We start from the raw sequence: 20,263 nt of genomic DNA, 5'->3' as shown, positions 1-20,263 counted from the left end.
CACTAAGTAGCCTACTGAAGAGTTACGCTTTGCACTTATGTTGTGCAAAGGGTAACACAACTCTCAACATAAATTAATCTCAATATATGAGTAGGCCTACTTTAAATAGACATGGTAGATTTGTGAACTGGTGTTTTTATTACATGGGCTACAATTTATTTAACCAGGAAAGCGTCATTGAGATAAAAAAAAAAAATCTCTTTTTCAAAATTGTGTCCTGGCCAAAATGGGTTACAATAACAATGGATTACAGACAACAAAATCGGAATTAGAAATTTAACGATCAGACATGTCTAAGACAAATCAACCCAACAGCTGCTTACGTGAACAAAATATCTGCAAAGTAACAGTAGTACATTGCATGTTCTCTTTCAACTGCATTTTCATATTAAAGAAGGTCATGCACTTGCAGCAGGTAGAGCTTTTTGTCAAGGGCTCAGATGCTGCTGAGCCACAAGCTGGTAGCCTAGATAGTTGCGCCATCTACTGGTAAATTGGAGAGAAACAAACACATGGAGTCACCAGTCTGTCTTCATCTTCGTTTATCACTGATCCTGATAATTGTTTGTTTATCTGGGTCATACCATTAGTTTTTGTTTGTTGCATCTAAAGCAATAACAAAGGGTTTTCGTTTTAAAGTGAAAAGGTCCAAAAGTGGTCCAGCACAACGGAAGAGTGACGTAGAGATTTCACCAATAGCAAACGTAGCCGATGTCTCTGATTCCGCCTTCGTCAGATCACTGGTCCAATCACAGCGCTCCCTCCGGAGAGGAGGGGCGGTACGGTTACATCCCCGACAGAGGTAACAGGTTGCAGTCGCCGCAAAATGAACTTGTTGCTGTGTTCATTTGCGTAGGAGTTGGTTTTTCACACACTTTTCTGTATGGACTTTGATGGAAAACATATGAATTATCAACGACACAAGGAAAGTGAAGTGTAAAATTGGAGCAAAGGAATAACTTTGGAAAAAGAGGTAACTTGACGCTTTTTGTTGGACTTGTAATAGCCAGACAGCTAACCAGACAGACACGACCTGTCAGACAGTTAGCGTTATGCTCTTTGTTGGATGTTTTTCGCTTGCTTTGTGACGCTAACTACTTTGTTTGAGTTAGTTCTGTAATCATTTTTTACAATAAGGTATCACTGAGTTTTTTCTGTCAGCCAGTTTAACGTTAGCTTGGTAGCTAACGTTAGTTTGATGGTAACCTAGGGTCCAAGCTAATGTGACTTCAGAATAACTTGTTAACGTTATGTGAAATACATAATGTGAGGGATGCCTGAAAATGTTTCTGTACAATGTGTAAGTACTCCCAGGGTGAAAAGTTTCTGAAAGTAAAATGTAAGACTTAAATATTAAATACTAAACTATATATGGTGTAAAATGCCAAAGGAATTAAAAGGTTTCACTTCAAAACAGGTCTAGCCTAAAGTTACCTCCTACCAGAAGGATTTATCATAGATAGCGTTTGTCTTAAAGACACAAGAGGCTACATGTAACCACATTTCAAATCCATTTAGGCCTTGATATGCAATATAATAATACAATAGCTTGACATGTAAATTATTCTCTGTAAACTCTCAAGGACGTTTTGAAGAGCAGGTCTATAATACAGGTATGCTCTTTAAGATAAACTGATGATGCAGGCAGGAGTGTGGGAAAAGGCTTTTGGATTTTGCCACGAAACTGAATAATTATAGCATTTCACTTGCTGAGCCATTGGCCATGCTGACACAGTTTAATATACACAGCATTGACAGAATAAACGTGATAGCAATTCTTAAATCTGGACAGAGTTATAACTGTTCTTCCAAGGTTACAGGTACAGATATTCTAGTCTGCAGCTAGAATCCAACATCCCATACATCAATATCACACAGACACAGACACACACACACACACACACTCACTCTCACTAACAGCCTGTGTAAGTGGAAAGGACAGAGAAACAAGTGTCTGGAATGTGGGGTGAGGGAGGGGCGTATTTATGTGCTCCTAATATGGTGTCATTTGTGTACTATTTGGTAACACTGAAGTATCTCTTTGTTATGCCAATGAACTTCTTTGGATTTGAAAAGAGGAATAAATGGCTGTTTGTTTGAGCGTGAAAGGCGAGCAGTGGCAAGTTTGGAGAGAGGTTGACCGCTTGAGAGAGGAAGAGGGCCTGGTTTTATGTCAAGAATGTAATGGAGAAGGAGAATACCCTGAGGACTGAGTGGCTGCCTGTCCTTAAAGGACACAGGAGGCATGAGCTACTGTTTTGCCCATCGCTGTTACATACACCTTCATGTTTCTATTTTTTAGGTTATGCCTGTAAAACGTAATGATTTTCCTGAAAAAAAGGAGCAAACTACTGTTTTACAGCTTGTAAATGTTGGCTTAACAGTATGCTGTATATAGTGTTTAAACAAAAAATTAAAGTAGTCAATCGATTTCAATGCTTTGACAACAATTCTGAAGATAGATTTGATTATTTAAAGTAATTTAGCAAGTAAAGAAGTAATTATTTTCAAATGTGTGTATTTGCTGCTTTTCTCTCTATTATATCATTGACAAATAAATCATTAAATCATTAAAATCATTAGTCACTTTGAAACCAGTAGTTTGACATAAAAACCTTAACTCTAGGCCCAGCTGCTCGATTATGATAAGAATCATAATCACAATTATTTTGGTAATATTGAAATCACAATTATTTTACACAATTACTCATTGACTTTTGGAAAGATGTTGACTTTTGATTTGGAAAGATTATTTTATTCCAAGTATTGGAATAAAATAAAAAAAAACAGTTAAACAAATCAGTGAAAACACTTTCAACTGTGATTTCCCTCCAATACTTTTCCCGTTTGAGCTTGAGTTGACTTGCAAAACGTAATGTGAAGAATAATCATTTTTCTCGATTACTCTATTTTTGGGATTGTTAGGAGCAGAAATCATAATCACAATTAAAAATTGATTAATTGCACAGTCCTAGGTCCATCTATTCTTTTACTGTCAATTTTAACCTCATCTCACTCTGTCATCCTCAGCAGATGCAAGATGTCAGCTTGGGCAATTGTAATGGACTATTTACACAATTTTCTGACATTTTAAATACTAAACTATTAATCAATTTAATGAACAAATAATCAACAGGCTAATGATAGACAATAATCAGACATGGTCAATGTCCAAATTGTCACAATACATTGTACATATTAAAAGCACAGAAGCACATAAAAAAGTTAAGACTTAAATAACCTTGATCCATTGCTGCTCACTCCAGCTGAATCAGTTTTAGGCCAGATATGATCTGATCACATTAACCACGCAGACACTTCCATGATTCCACACATAGCTGTTGTTTCATTTCTCTCCACACCTGCTCTAATCTCCTAATTGTATTTTCCATTCCATCTCAGATCTTAACAGGGAAGCAGCTCCAATTCAATTAACTGTGCAGAATTCAATTTGAGGCCAGAGGTAGAGAGCCCGTCAGCATAACTGCAGGGCAGCGTGACTGGCAGAGTCAAGAGAAAAAGCTTGTTGGTATACACATCCTATTAATAAAACAGCTATGGTTTGCTTGAGTGCCTGCAGCTTAGTAAAAGAACACTAGGTCTGAAAATTACAGTTTTAGAAATATTCAATAAATCTTCCCATTATTTACTTGATTATTTATTTGATCTAATAAATGCCTGAACATAACAAAAAATTTCATCTATCACATAAGGGGGAAAATCTCTTACCATGACATAGGGCTTGTCGGTATAGAGAAAATCAAATATCAAGATTTCTTGACTTGATGTCGATATTGCAAATATATCGTATGGTTGACTATAAATGACTTAGTGGATATAGGTAAATAATAGAACAGCTGGAACAGTCTGGTAGGGTCATAAAATTACATCACTTTACTGTAATGGAGCCTGTAAAACCAGGTAAAGACAACACTTACCATATTACGATATATTCAAAATCTAAGACAATATCTAGTCTCATGTCGCAATAGCGATACATCGCTATATTGCCCAGCCTGACTATCACATGAGATTATAAAAGCAGCAAATTTTCCCAATTAAGGAGCTGGAATTAAAGTACAATTATTTAATTTCTAATTAATGATTAATCGACTATTGTTTCAGCTCTAAAGGATACAGAGTCACACAGTGCTTCTTTCAAATAGAAAAAGCAAGAACATTAGGTGTGACTGACCATGTTAATTTCACAGGACAGGTACTGTATTAGCAGACAAATTACAGAATAACTTAAAGTTAAAATCCTACTTTCAATATGGAAAAGGAGAGGTGTGGAAAGAAATTAGCTTTGGGAAGAAACCTAAAACTGGGAGTGTATAGGGACAAAAATGTCAGCGTTCAAACCAACTTGTAATCACATAAACCATCTACGTGAGGGACTGAAAGACAATGGGGATCATTTTGGCATTCTCAGAATTGCTGCCCTCATTTTCTGCCCCACATCAGCTGGACAATGGGATGGGTCCCCCCCCCCCCCCACCCCTGTCCCCCTTGGAGCTGGGACTGTGTTCCCCCTCACTGACATACAGACATTAAACTGATGCAGATGAACAGATGGTAAAAGAGAAACATAATGTAATAATTACATTACATTTACTTATCTGTAAGTTTGTTTGGGACACTTAGACTATACAGATCACCATGGTTCAGATTCATATGAATTCAACGGACATTGCCCTCATATGGCACATTCATCCGTGCATGACGTGCTTGACCTTGCTGTGATGACTGGCTGATGCTCAACTGCACAAATGTGTTGTGACATGGTGCTTCCTCTATGGGGAACAAAATGGACTTGCACATCTGATGAGTTTACGCACCACAAGCACACAGATACCTTCGAAGGTCAATCTTGTCGCGTTGCTTAGCTCGCTGCCAGCCCAGTCACTTTCCATCATCTACTACTGCTATTATCTAAGTTGTTTTACGTATTAGTTTTTGCTTTCACAGCAGGCACATGTAAGATAATCATCCGTCTTGGCTCACTTTGCTGACTGAATCTCATTCTTTGCTTGGTGTGTGCTGCGTCATACAGCTTGAAAAATCTGTATGGAAATATTAAAATGTGTGTGTGTGTGTGTGTGTTGTGTGTGTGTGTTTGTGTGTGGTGTGTGTGTTGTGTGTGGTGTTTGTGTTGTGTGTGTGTGTGTGTGTGTGTGTAGGCGTTCAGTATATGTAATATGTATGGGTTCATGTCTCAGAGTTAGCGATTTGATGGTTACTTTTTGAGTCAGTCCTTTGTGTGTATGGGGGGAGGGTTGTGCACAGACCAGCTTGACTTTGGATTTTATCACACAAGGCACTGATAAGAGAAGAAAAGCAGAGTGTTCTCTCTCACTTCACCCTCCCTGTTTCACTCTCTCGGCCCAATTTATGTCTCTCACCTTTTGAAAGCAGTGGAGAGGAAATAAATTGTGCAGAGGTCAGGGAGGGAGTGTTGTAATAGATTTGGTGTCAGTTTAATGAATCATACCCGTAATAGGCATGTGGATGAGATCTCACAATGTGACCTAACACAAAGCATGGTCAGTCTGTCAATGTAATATCAGGAATCTCGAGTTCAGTACTTTTATAGCGAGTGACAAATAAGGCTGACCGGGACTTAATACTAAACCTTGACATAGGTGTGATCAGTTGAAATGGTCTAGAAGTAGTTTGAGAACTACTCATCAAGGGCTATCAAAGGGAGGATTAGGGAGTCAAGAAAAACACAAAAGTGGAGAAATTGTACTGTAAATGAATAAAAAGGTCCTTACTAGTTGCCTGCTCTCTATTCAAGCTGTCAACGTTTTGAAGAGGGGAAAAAGGTTTACTATCTGGCTGGGAAACTTCCAAAAGTGGGGAAAAGCTTAGTTGGTCCTTACAAGAGGAAAGTGATATGTGGGTGTGTGCTTTCAGGTTAATGACTAATGGAGCGCACTGAGAACAAAGTCCACACAAGCAGTCAAGAGCCAGAAACTATGTGTTACTGCCTATACATCTGTGTCCCTGTGTGTTCGACAATACGCTTTGACAACATTTTGAAATTTCAGGGTGGCATTATCTTAATGAGTGTCTAGGTATTCTTTCCTGATTTCCTAACTTGAGGGAAGTTTTAAACTGGCTTTTGATTGCATTGTAGCGGTCTTTTTTTCTCTCTTTGTGACCCTCAACCTGCCATTGTGAGTACAGCCCGAACCGATACTGGATTTATTAGGCCAATACTGAAATCAATATTTGTACACTTAAAAAAAAAATCTGATAACGATATATCGACCAATAGAAAGACATAAAATACCGATCCCCTAGATTTATGTTTTTAAAGAATTATGACCAAGATACTAAGCAGGACATTTTCAGTGGACAAAGTAAACTTGTGCTGTCTGGTGGATAAACTGTGTAATAGTGACATTGTTAAATGATCTCAAACCTTTTGACATTTGTGTACTGCAAGATTGTGTTCCTCATAGGCTGGTATAGACACCGATATATCTGCAATAAACTGGACCATTTATTTGTTTACCTCAAATTGTGAGCTTTTCAGTCTTAGTCAGGCTTCTGAACACCTTCAATACACATACCTCAGCCAAATCCTAAACACACACAAAAACTTTTCTTTGGGCTCAGGGACTTGTGCAGAAGTTGCTTTCTTAATTATACTTGTAATTGTTTTAATTTTGAAGTGTGCAAAACACTGAACCTTAAAATGTGTGTATATCTTGGGCGAAAGCATCTGCCAAACAAATGTACTGTAGTTTGATGTAATATACAATAATGCATAAAGAGCAAACATTTGGGGTATGAAAATACTAGACCAAAGCAAATATCTTGTCTTTTGGTTGAATGCAGAAGACTAGCCAAAAGCTGTTTTTGATGAGATCTTCCTTCTTCTTTTTCTAATGTGTTACCAGCATGAGCACACCATCTTCAGGTCGGATGACCCCAGTGGACTATGGTGTCCAGATCCGCTTTATCAATGAACTCAATGACACTGGCGGGGGACAGCCAGGGCCCAAAACCAAGTCCCAGACCACCTCCAAGTACGGTGTGGCGGTCAGGGTGCAAGGCATTGCTGGCCAGCCCTACGTCGTCCTGAAGGACGGAGAGAAAGGAGACTCATATGGGGTCCAGCTCAGGACCTCCCCTGGTTACAATAGCCTACCCCGGAGGAGAGAGAAGACGGAGCCCGGAACACAAGGGGCAGCTGTAGAAGGGGGGCAGGGAGGGGCACTACGCCGGGCCCAGTCCCATGGGTCGCTGCTGGACAGGGATGGAGAGGGAGGGGTAGGTGATGAGGATTTTCAGCTATCTAGGCCACCAGGGGATGGAAAGTCTGGTAGTTATGGGAATCTGGATGGAGGAATTGGGGTAAGTAGGGAGAGAGAGCAAGTTCGGCATGTCGGTGGTAGAGAGGGGGGAGTGGAAAGGAATATGTGGGATGGTTCGTACAAAGCAGGGCTAAACCGGTCAGTGAGAAACAGTGAATCCAACCCTGACCCTCTCCAACAAACAACTCAGAGACAGACTCCTGTCAACAGGCTCATAAACAGGTTTGATGGTGGTAACACTAGTGGCCAACAGAGAGGACACCCCCCTGAACAACAAGATCCCAGAGCTACATCTCCTCTCTTCACCCCCAACCCCTACACCTCCCCGCCATCCTCAACTCACAGCAGCCTGGGACGCAGCCAGGCCGCTGTCACAAAATTTCCCACACACTCCACTAACCAGTGGACTTCACCAGGGAGATATCCCGCTGCAGAGACACCGCACGCCAGTCCGACTGAGGCACAAGTAAGAATACAACGTTTTATGGCTGGGCATCACAGCTGATTTTTGGTGAGCTGCAAACGCCACATAGCACGCAACATTGCAAGAGTAGTTTTCTGATCTATGTCTCAAGGTGACTCCTGACCTTTTGCTGGACCAGGGTCAGAGTGCAGAGACGACCATTGAGGAGGAGCAGGTCATGCAGACTATACACAACATTCTGAGACAAGGGTATGGACCTACATGTTATTGTGGCAAAACACGTACAGACTTTACAGTTGACAGTGCAATAGTAATAAATAATTACATTCATGTGTTATACATTGGTCCGCTGTCACTTTTACTTAGGACCAACGAAAGTGATGTTGTCATCAAGCACAAAGCCAAGGTCATCTTTCAGAAGGTTCATAATCTAAAGGTTTGTCCTGTTTGAGAATTTGGCATTCTGTGAAGGTTCTTGCTCTAGATTGTAAATGTATAACTATTTTGAGCAAACTGCTAACATGTAAGATGTCCACATATATCTTTTTCTTCAACAGCCCAAAGAGAGACCTGAGGAAGAATGGATGAGAGAAAAGTGGGAGCTTGAAAGAAAGATTGCTGAACTACAAACTGCCCTGCAGGCGGAAAGAAGGGTAAGTAAAGTAGAAATAAAGATGTAATCTCGCTCCAATAGGTGCGAGATTATTAGCAGTGCTGAATTGTTTCTCTGTACTTTGCTCTGGTGGATAAGACACAATTTACACTAAGACATGTAGAGAATGTGTGCAAGAGTTTGTGGTTGTTACTGTAGTTTCAGGGCATTGGATGACCCACCAAGCCTTCCTAAATTCACTTGGCTGATTGGAACTGGTTGCCACCAGAGGATGTTAACATTCAGAGAGTAACCTGCCACTTTAAATCAACTCTGATTACACGGTGCACATCCAATGCCACACATAAACACTCATTCAATACTCCTAGAAATGAGAGCACCAACTATCAAGTAAAAAAAAAACTGTTGGTTGAGAGTACTGTCCTTAGAGTTTTAGTTAGTTTTCAATCTTACCAGGAGGGCTGAGGGTTCATTGAAGTGTGCTTCAGATTAACCCCCACATTAATCCTTAAAGCCCTCTGGCCTGGTCAAAGGTGCACACATAATAATCTAACTTTAATAATGACTCATTATATGTTGGCTTAAGGAAGGTGGGCAGGCCTTAATCTCTAATTGCTCCTAAGAACTTAATCCCTTGTGCATATTGATCCGTGGGCAAATGCAAGCCCGCTTTAACAGTTGCTAAAACCCATTGTTAATGCCACCAGAGCTACCTTATGTCTAATGTTTCACTGCTCTCATTTATTTATCATGTCTGCTTGTTATGTAGAACTCTGTTAGCAATTCTGATCCTGCTCTGAAAGCTGAGCTGGAGTCCTGTCTGGATGAAAATCTGCAGCTCCGGGAGATGCTGGACCGGAAGAAGAAAGAATTAAATGAAACCCAATCAGAGTGAGGACACAGCTGCATACAAAACACATTGCACACACTACGACACATACTGACACAACTGACACACAACGACACACTGACACACACACACACACACACACACACACACACACACACACACACACACACACACCACACACACACACACACACACACACACACACACACACACACAAAAAAGCAGGAAGGGGCATGGTACCATTGTCTGTGGGTCTTGGATGGGGTGCATGACAAGCCCACTTTGTTTTCAGCACCCACTCACCATTCCAACAAACCGTTACTGTAACTTATTCACAATACAATCAAGTATGTGATTTGAATTCACAGTGTTTTGAGAAGTTTGTTTGTCCTCTTTTCCCCCCAGGCTGACTCAGCTGCGTATGGACAGGGAGAACGCCGAGGCTCGGGTCAGAGGAATGGAGGACCAGCTGGCTGAGCTTCAGGATGAACTGAGAAAAGAGAATGGCAACAAGACGGTAACACACAAACCCACACAGATGCTCAGGGAGATACTATCTCACCCCCTATTGGATTCAAAAAAAAGAAGAAAGAAAAAAAGCTGAGACTAAAAAAAAAACAAGACTGAATTGGTACTCAAGTAATTATTTTTTTATCATGTAGCAACATATTTACAGGTTGAAAAATTGGAAAATATTTTTGCAATCAATAGCTAGATTATCTTTAATTCCTGCTAAGAAGCATAAGGATTTGTGTAAACAAACACATGAGCAATACTGAGACATCAAAAGAGTATTAAGTTAATACCGTGCATTCCTTGTCTGCAGGACCTGATGTCTTGTCAGGCACAGCTGATGGAGCTGTGTCAGCTGAAACAGAAGCTGGAGGAGACACTGAGACAGAGAGAAAGGGAGCTAACAGCTCTCAAAGGAGCTCTGAAGGAAGAGGTGGCCACACATGACAAAGAGATCGAGGTGCTCCGAGAGCAGTACAGCGCTGACATGGAGAAGCTCCGCAGCAGCATGGAGCAGGTGTCTCAGGTGTGTAGTAGCCAGCTCATCATAGCTTTCATTAGCCATGAAAATGTGTTAAAGTTAGAGCAACAGACCCCATCAGCAAAACTCTGAGAAAACACTTTTGTGACCATCTTTTTATATCATCTTTATAATAGATTTTGTTATTGAGAATGATTTGAAGGGTCAGCTTGTGGAGCATCCACAGAAGCTGCATGCACCGGTGCATTGACCATGCATAGAGTAGGTGCACTATCTAAACATGCCTTCAATTCTTCTTTTTTAGTCTCACGCTGGGATCGAGGCAGAGCGCTTGCGTGTGAATGCGTCAGTTCGCTCCCTGCAACAGCAGTTGGAAGACTGTAGAGACGAGAGCAGCCATTGGATGGAGCAGTTTCACGCCACCAAAGACGAACTTCGAACGACCAAGCAAGAGTGAGTTTATTCTAACGCATTGTTAGAATAAACCCACAAGGGTAGTCTTTATTACCTACCTGCATTTGGGCTTTCCGATGCTCACTTGGATACATATTTTGTCACTGTCGTTTCATGGTTTCTCTGTGCACCTGCTGTACTACTAATGTGTGTCCATCTCATGTCATCTGGTCAATGTTTCTCCCCCTCTCTGTCAGAGAGACACCCAGCAGCCCTGGAACACCGTGAGAGTCACTAATTGAACAGTATCTGTGTTTAGATATTCCGACATGTAGATGTGCCTAGCTGTGCTAACAACTGTCTGGCTGTAGTTCCAAGACCATCCACACTTACAGCCCTAATTCACGACTGTTTAAACATGTACCATAAAGCGTCAAGTACCATAGGTTTCAATGGGAATATGGACCATATTTAGTGGTTGAGCAGTGGTGCTGAACACCATTAACAATGTGGATATTTTTACATTTGGCTGTTTACGTCTTCATTGTGTCTATACAGTGTAACACTGTATTAGCATGAACTATTGGGGTGGTGTGGATGATCTTACATTTTTGTTTAGCAAAAAAACATTTTCTAGACTTGTTTTCTGTGAATACTGTATGTCTGACTGTTGTGGTAACAGGGAATGCTGATTTATTTCCTGTTTGAAGATTATATACTGAAATGAGTTATTAGCTTGTTGAGAATCTAACTTCTGCGGATCACATAATCAAGCAGTACTTACAATATGTTTTTATGGTACAACTTGTTTGGATCAACTGTATTTGATCTACATTTTTTAGACTCCTGCAAACCCGTCTGGAAAAAGAGGAGTCTGAGGAGGAGCTAAAGGAGCTCCAGGAGAAAGTAAGCACCATGAAACAACAGATACCGGACCCTGGCCACACACAGACTCTCCACCAGGTGAACATGCACTCAGCTTCACATGCTCTCTGACGCCTCTGTCTTTGACAGAAATTAAGCAGTTTAACCAACATTTGCCCATATTACTGTTCAGGAACTTCAGCGGTGCAGTACTGATCTACAGAAGGCCAAGTCTGAGGTGGAGAAGCAGAGGGCAGTGTTTGACAAGAAGGTCATGGAGGTCATCTCCATCAAAAAATCTCACCAGGACCAGGAAGCAGAACTCAAGTATGAGATTGACAGGCTTAAGGACCAATTGCAGAGGGCCAGAGAGGATGTTGCCAAGGCACAGGAGAAAACTAGACAGGTTGGTTAAATCTTAGTGAGGTTACAAGATAATAAATAAAATAAATCACCCTGGCTAGCACAACTAAGTTGGGTGTCTATTTGGTTAGACATTCTCATCTTTAATCCCATCATCTCTTGTATTTTTTTTGTCAATTTTTATTCCCTTGCCTTCCTGCTTATAGCGCCCTGACCCAGACACCATCTCAGCTCTGGAGGAGAAGCTTGGAGAGACACAGAATGAAGTTAGCAAGCTCAAAGAGAAACTCTCATTAGCTGAGGAGGAAGTTGAAGCTAGTAAAACACGCCTCATTAGAGCTCAGATGGACGTTAAATCGCTCCAAGTAGCCCAGCAGGAGCAGGAGGAGGCCAACACACGTCTCAAAGAGAAACTCTCACGATTAGAGGTAGGTTACATCCTCTCACACTCTACAGTGTGGAATATACCATTAGTGTGTTAGCTACCCTGATAGCAGCAGACATATTTAATGGGACATCCTCTGTGGTTCCCTCAGGCTCAGCTGCAGTCCAACGCCACAGAGAGCTCCGAAGCAGAGATGGCCCTCCAAACTGAGGTGAGAAGGCTAAGATCTGAGCTCGATGAGGCCAAGAGAAAAGCCTCCAGACTGAGCCAGGAGCAACGTGAACTCCTCCTGCGGGTGGAGGATACGGAGAAAGACAAGGAAGCACTCAAACAGACCTTCAACCAGCTGGAGGAGACCAAACAACAGCAGGAAAGAGCTCTGGAGAAACTCAACAAAGAGGTAATAAGGGGAGATTCATCAAAATAGATATGGGACTAGAATGGACATTCCTATTTAAAATCAACCTAGCAGGATGCTCCTAGAGGTAGGGATGTGTGTGTGTGTGTACCGTTGCCATTTGCTATTTGTATGGGGATATTCTTTTTATACCTTTGCAAATAAATGAAAGCTTCTTCAGCATGGATCATCTAACTGCTCATTGGAGGATTATCAGATAAAGAATTCACCCTCTGTGTTTTTTTTCCTTGTCAGTATGAGTCTCTGACCGTGTCCTCAAGAGAGGAAGCACGACACTCAGAGTTCAGCTGGAGGAACAGAGAGAGAGGGCACGCAAGGAAATGCAGGAGGCGCAACGTCACGCAAACTACGCTCAGGGTGAACTCGAAAAAAGTCAGATAAATCTAAGGAGACTTGAGGAAGAGGTATGTGTTTGTGTTGAAAGTGTTTGTATGCAATGCTCACTCACTTGCTTGGCCGGGTTGTTGTTTTTATTTGAATGTCTGGTCTGAATGTTTTCAGTAGTTTTGACACATAATATTCATGGTGCACGCTTGGCTGACTGTATTCATGTGTCCGTGTGGTATAAACATGCAAAATAACCTATTTATTTCTTGATGGAAATTCAGTCTGGCATTGTTGTTTTTAATATTATTATAAATGTAACTAGATGTCACTGCAGAAGAAGGAGCTTCTGCTTGTATGTGAGGAGAGAGACAACCACCAGCTGGATAAAGAGCTTCTGACCAACAGACTGCGCCACCTTGAGGGAGAGATGGAGGCCAACAAAAACGGCCACAATGAGAAAACCAGGGAAATTCGCATCCTGGAGGTAAGATCCAGTATGTGCATCTGCTCACCGGTTTGGGAGAATAAACCATGACAATAATAATAATAATGACGCTACAAAAATAATTTGTTCAAGTGCAATACTGTCAGGAGTTTATTAGAGGGTCTGTACAATATGTGGCCATGTTTTATGTTGGCAGCTGACTAGTAGTCTTTTTTTTTTTTAAATATTTATTAAATGTGATCTTGTATTTATTTATTTATTAGTTGCTGCCATTGCACCAGCTATATTGATATATAGATTACTATTCACTTTTTGTAATGTATGCAGCATCATTGTGCCCAAATGAATTTCCCCCAGGGGACAATAAAGTGTATCGTACATACATGGCTACATGGCTCTCTGCTGGTAATAGTTGTCTGTGCATATTTCTGCACATTTCGTACTTCTATTTGTAAATAAAACAAATATGGGTAAAATATTAACCTTTACACCTGTTAAATGCGCATGCATGTTATCAGGAATAAAACAGATCCAGAGTATTTATATGCTTACATTTCCAAACACTGCACCATCAAATCTCTCACTGGGTCTAATTCAGTGCACACTGTGTCCTTTCTGAGCATCTAATAAAGTTGATCTGTCAGGACAAGCTGAAGCGCGTGGAGTTGGAGCTAGAGGAGGAGAGAAGCAGTGTGGAGATGCTGACAGACCGCGTGGCCAGGAGCAGAGACCAGATCGATCAACTCCGCTCTGACCTCATGCAGGAGCGATCCTCCAAACAGGATCTGGAGCTGGACAAGAACGCCATGGAGAGACATGTATGTAACACATGCACAACATCTCGCTTTGCTGACGTTTGTAATCATCAGTTACTTAAATCTTCAATTTGGCAAAAGATACCCAACCTGACACCACTCAAGTATATTTTGGGTATGTTGACCTGCTGTTTTTCCGTGACTGTCCCTGCAGCTGAAGGAGCTGAGGAGTCGTGTGGCTGACATGGAGGGCCAGTCTCGCTCTTCAGCAGGAGTCTCCCAGCTGGAGAACAAGATCCAGGAGCTGGAAGAACGCCTACGGACTGAGGAAAGGTATACAGTACAGATGTAAAACATGGTGCAGTCTAGTAGATCTTCATTTTTTTTACTTGTTTGTTTGACAACTGAATATCTCAAATGTTTTAACACCTGGCTATGGAGCATCATGAAAGCAATGACGTGGCAAATGTCTTACTTAAGGGCATTTTGGCAATAGGCAAAATGGGGACAGTATTCCTCATTAACATGCTCACACATCTTGTGCTATGTTCTTCTCTTGTATATCTAAAGGGAGAAGAACTCATTGTTTGCATCTCAACGACGTCTGGAGAGAAAACTAAAAGATCTCGGCATGACTCTGGATGAGGAGAAACAAACACACACTGAACAGAGAGACCAGGTAAACACATCCACCTCTGAATTTACTGTTGAGACATGGGAATACATCAATACCACTCGTATACACACTACACAGTAGAACAACACTTTAACCTCATCCTGTGTTGCAGTTTGCTCTGAGAGTCAAAGCTCTAAAGAGACAGGTGGATGAAGGAGAGACCGAGCTGGAAAGGATAGATGGGCTGAGGAGAAAGGCCCAGAGAGACATGGAGGAACAGATGGAGCTCAAAGACGCCTTGCAGGCCAGAGTCACAGCCCTAGAAACTGAGCTCAAGTAAGCATTTCCTTTTCTTGTATCTAATTTTTTCTCTCATCCAATTTGTTATTCTCTGTGGGCTTATGCAAGACACTTCCTGGCACCGAGTGCATGCGTGTGTGTCTCCTCCTTATATCAAAAAATTAATAAAACTGCTTGTAAATGACGTTATTAGCAGCAAACCCAGATTCCTTGTCTGTCACACACAATTTGAGACACCTGGTAGTGATTCACCCTGAGGTGCAGTATGTTAAAGTGATGTGTGTGTAAAACAAATCAGCAATCACCCATGTTTGAAAGCGTATTTTAACAAACTAAAAAGCCAAATTACTAATGCACCACAGGGGAAATTAAATTCCAGACATGCTCCCACTACTAAATTGTAGATGCATGTTGTTCCCTTACAGTGCCAGCAGAGGGAGAGCTATGATTACCTAGCAGCACTAACAGTTGCCAATGAAGCAACTAGTGTGTCAACAGTTAATAATGGTCTTAGTAATATCACTGATTATTGTGTGTCACAGGAGAAAAACGCAGGCAGCAATGCGCCCAGCTTTGGATTCATCAGCCCTCAGTTCAGATGAAGATGACGACAGCCTATATGACCCCTCCACCATCACTTCTATCCTCACTGAGAGCAACCTCCAGACCAGCTCCTGTTAACACAGCACTTTAGGGACATGGTTGCACTGTAAAGAAAAAATTGAGTGAAGTGTACTGTTGGTTAGATGCTTTGTAGACTAGGACTAAAGTCAAAAGGTAGAATTGTATTATATCACCAACAATGAGGGAGGGATGCAAGGACCTGAGAGTTAAATTACATATGGTAGAGGTTAGTAGGGGAATGGTTTTCCTCACCAGAGTGAATGGAAGGAAACAAAGCATTTCAGGGTCCCTCCTTCTGTGTACAATGTACACAGACATACTCCAAGGTACAGTTGGAAGGACTCACTACCCCACAAAGTCTGAATTGTGAGAAGTGAAATAAGACTAGAAGCACAGAAAATTATAATTAAAAAAATGTGTCTTGCATTTCTTAAATAAAATTGAGTATGTCAAACCATTTTAGGGTTGAGATTCTGGGTTGAGCACTTACTAAGCACGGTACTAAGTCTGGTTTTGACTGAAAAATCTGAAATCCTCTCATCATCTCTTATAGTAGACAGTTTACCTTGGTTGACTTCAGTTTTCTCTGTAGCACAACCGTCAACTGACTGAACATTCTGTACCCCAGCATGCACAAATTTTGAGTAGAACTACTGACGAACATGGACCAAACACTGACTTTGAGTGCATTCATGATTGCCGCAAAGAGTAATTATATGCAATGTAACACTATAATTCTCATGCTGGCTTTCTGAAAGTTGATTTTCTTAACCAAATGGTTTACCATCGCAAATTATTCGTATTGAATGAAATCTGAATTTTGTTTACATAAAAAATATATTTTCACTTGTTTTGGGAATATAAATATGTCGCTTCTGTGTGTATTCCACCGTCCAGTCTTTAATGTCTCACGGTACACATTCTAGGAATTCAGAATTATTGAATATGACACAACTTCTGAAATGGATTCTCTTGTACAGGGATACAATATTAAATATGTGATAGTAACCTCATGTTGGTGGGAAGGTTTAGATTAGTTTAGTCTTTTTATTCACTGTATCCAAAGTAGTTTCCTGGTAGAGGTTCAACACACTTTCTATGGTTTATAACTATCAGAATATCACATATTCACATACTGTTTACAAGTGGTTTTCCACTTAATAGCCAAAATATCTTTCTGTCCAACAAAAACTTTACAAGTATATTTGTAGAAGCTGCACAATTTCTATGCATTCCCTTATAGCAAGTCACTTAAATATATTCTTGTCATTTCATTACAATGCCTTAAAATTGTTTAAAATTTTGTTTTATTGTAATTCTTATCAGAATAATTTTTGTAAAATGTTTGTATTTAACATTTATAGATTTTATTGGGGGTCTTGAGTTGATTTTTATAAACACTTTGAACAATCATTTGGAGCCATAATACAATACATAATACTACATTTTGCGGCAATGTTTCTATCTTTTCAGTGAAACTGGAAAATGGTACTTAATATGATTTGTTAGACAGCTCAGTATAAATCTGTTGAACTGAAAGATTATCTAATTATTGACTGAAAAACATATTCACACTGTGACTGTACTTCACGTAATTGAGAATTTTTCTATTGCCTATACATATATGAACAATAAAAGTTAAACCGTTTAAGTAAAATTCATCTATGTTTATTGTCCTTATCAGATCCGATATGACTGGCTTTCTGCCCACTCAAGTGTAATATTACACTCAACATACCAGAGAATTTCTTCAAAAGTCATGTGGCTTCATTGGAAAAGTATACTGCAGGAGGAAGTCAACCCATCTTTGACCCAAAAAAAAAGTTAATGGGCAATAACACACCAATTCTACTTTGGTAAAATGTATTTCAGAACGCAATGTGATGGTATGTCTGTTGTGATCATAACCTGTTACTGCTGGCCCCAAAAAGTGGCTATTGTTTTAGTAAATAAAGGTTTAATACCATGTAACTTATAAGGAAAGACACATACACACTAGCCTTTAGCAGCTCTATTCTAAATAAAAGCGTGAAATGTAAAACATAAAAAAAAAAATGTACAACAAGTATGAAGAATATGTTTGATAGACAAAAAATACAAGCTAACTTTTAGAATTAAGACAAAGACTTTAACAGAATCACATTTGATAGCGTATGTTCCCATGTTTAAAGGAGCACATGTGACAAGATAGTGAAGATGGATTATGTTTCTGTTCCGGCTGCAGGGCAGTGCTTCTGGAATTTAAGGTTTGTCAATTCTTGTTTCACAGGAGTGTGTTACTGAATGAGTTATGTGATAACACTGCAGGAGCTCGTTAAGCATATAATAGTAATTGTGAGGTCCTGTACCATGCTTAATTCCCATTCACAGTCTGATTACAGCTTTGTCTTTTCACATCTCAAACATTGGTTTTGAACCGACAAAATGCTGTAGACAAGCAGATATTGTACCATGTCATGGCGGGAAAAGCACAGGCGTAACTAATAACATTAATCACAAAAAATATACATATATTCAGTATTCAGTATTTTTTTTTTTTGGAATGGTGCCATCATTAATGTTACTAATCATGCCTGTGCTGCTAAGTCCAAATGTCCTGCTATGAAAAGCGTTTTAGATTTAGATTTATCCCTTTTTTTGGGGGGACAGTAAAACATCTAAACGTCATGAGCCTTCCTTCCATAATGTATGGAGTGGAAATACACTACAGTATCCAATAAATCCATCTCTCTCGTAGGCCGGGCCCCGTTACTCCCTGAACATGCTGCAGCCATGACTGAGTTCCAGTGTTGTTGGTTTGACCTCATATCTCTTGCTGCAAAATAGTTTTTGTTCATGTGAGATAACCACCGTGCAGGGCAGAAATCAGCTTGGCTGATGTGTTGATACAAGAGAGCCACATTTCCGTGTGTTCTGGCTGAATAGTTCAGGCTTCTACTTTACCTGCTAGACTTTAACTTTCCCTGTAGCCCAGCTGTCAACTAACAAAATGTACAATAACACATACATCTGTAAATCATGCATAACACATACCTGCTAAAAAAAACTCACACACAATACTGTAATTGTGAAGCTGTTTTTTGAGAGTTAATTTGCTCTATAGTGTAATGATTTACAGAATGAAATCTGCATTTTGATTTAACTGTAAGAAGCATGGTGCAGGGCAGAAATTGACACAGTTGGTATGGCAGAGGCCTGCGTTTCCAACTGTGGACATATTCACAGATTTACACCATCATTTACACACACCGATTAATTTGGGCCTCCCTTTCTGCATACTATCATAAATCTATTATAAAACACAGAATATCCAAACAAAACAGTCTAGAAGTATTTCTGTGTTGGCTAAAGCGAAGCACATTCTAGACTACAAATCCCTCATCATTTTGTATTGTTCCATGGTGTTACTGTATTTAAATTACTGTGTAGAGGTTTGGGAAGCACATATCAAAATTCATTGAAATCTTTAATTATACTTCAAAAAAGAACAATAAGAATAATTCATAACGGTGGATATTTACAACACACCAATTCGTTATTTTTACATTCTAAAGAACTTTTGAATATATGTTTTCATTGATTATAGATTTATTATCCTTGTACTTATTATTTTGTAGTAATTCATTTCATTAACAGGCTATAAAGGGTGTAAAGGGGCAGGAGTGTATAAGTTTTACTTCTGCCTGCTTCTTTTTGCATGAGATATCAATCAATCAATAAAAAGAGGAAATATATCAGCCTCCTTCTTCACTGACCTTAGAGAGGTGGGAAATAGTAATCAGCCCACCTGCCACACCCTATCATGATAGATTTCAGACAAACGAATAGTGTGTGTTTGTTGAAGGTTGAATGATGCAATCAGGATTATGGTGTGAGATGCAGGCCGCTACAAGCGGCAGAGGCCTGCCTCTTGTTGGTTAGTGATGGATGATGGTGTGTTGCTGCCCGGAGCACCTCTGGGTGACACACGTCAGGAATGTGTGAAAACAGGTTGAAGGAAACTTCTACAGAACAACAAGATATTTATAACGTAACTGCTGATTCAACTCATCTATTTCTATTTCAGAAAAAAATATGTTCATGGTAACAGAAAAAAATCCACGCCTTGATGCTTCATGGCAAAAACCTTTTTATGACTTCCGGCATTTATCCCACATTTGAAAGTGAGATGAAAGTCAGCACCCTGGAGGGAGACTTCACCAACTCCTCTGGTTATTTATGTGTTTACATCCTATTTGGCACACATCAAAAGATTGTGTTTGAATTTTTTGAGACACCACAGTGGCGTCAGAAGTGTACGGGTCCCTTGCTGCTTTTGAAAGACTTACTCTGCCTCCCGTTGTGCTATTGTTTGATTGATCTACAAAAGACAAAAAGCCCTTTTTCCTCTCCTGGTTGCCGGGAATTGAACTTTAAATGACTTACTTGGATCAAATACTTTGGCATGAAGTCACACCTTCAATATTTGCTGTAGAACCAGATGCAGTGTCCATGATACCAGTACTACACCCGTCCATTGTGACCAAACGTGTACAGTGCCAACAAGTTGTGTGCAGTACCTGTTTTG

The 20,263-nt window shown here is 40.2% G+C and overlaps 1 protein-coding gene across 1 annotated transcript; it reads left to right on the top strand.

Moving 5' to 3' along the window:
- Nucleotides 1-759: 759 nt before the first annotated feature.
- cgna (cingulin a) lies at nt 760-17,345 on the top strand. The gene is given in 22 exon segments (XM_032518073.1): nt 760-973; nt 6,909-7,791; nt 7,928-7,998; nt 8,116-8,185; nt 8,307-8,402; nt 9,132-9,253; nt 9,618-9,729; nt 10,039-10,251; nt 10,511-10,659; nt 10,857-10,883; nt 11,442-11,562; nt 11,657-11,869; nt 12,033-12,254; nt 12,363-12,611; nt 12,864-12,900; nt 12,903-13,033; nt 13,279-13,440; nt 14,046-14,219; nt 14,371-14,489; nt 14,727-14,835; nt 14,945-15,108; nt 15,615-17,345. Coding segments are annotated over 21 exon segments (3,582 nt in total). The 5' UTR covers nt 760-973; nt 6,909; the 3' UTR covers nt 15,754-17,345.
- The last annotated feature ends 2,918 nt before the right edge of the window (nt 17,346-20,263 follow it).

The sequence above is a fragment of the Etheostoma spectabile genome, chromosome 6 (genome assembly GCF_008692095.1).
Source record: "Etheostoma spectabile isolate EspeVRDwgs_2016 chromosome 6, UIUC_Espe_1.0, whole genome shotgun sequence".
In the NCBI taxonomy this organism is placed as follows: domain Eukaryota; kingdom Metazoa; phylum Chordata; class Actinopteri; order Perciformes; family Percidae; genus Etheostoma; species Etheostoma spectabile.
This window is presented reverse-complemented; position numbering and strand designations above follow the sequence as displayed.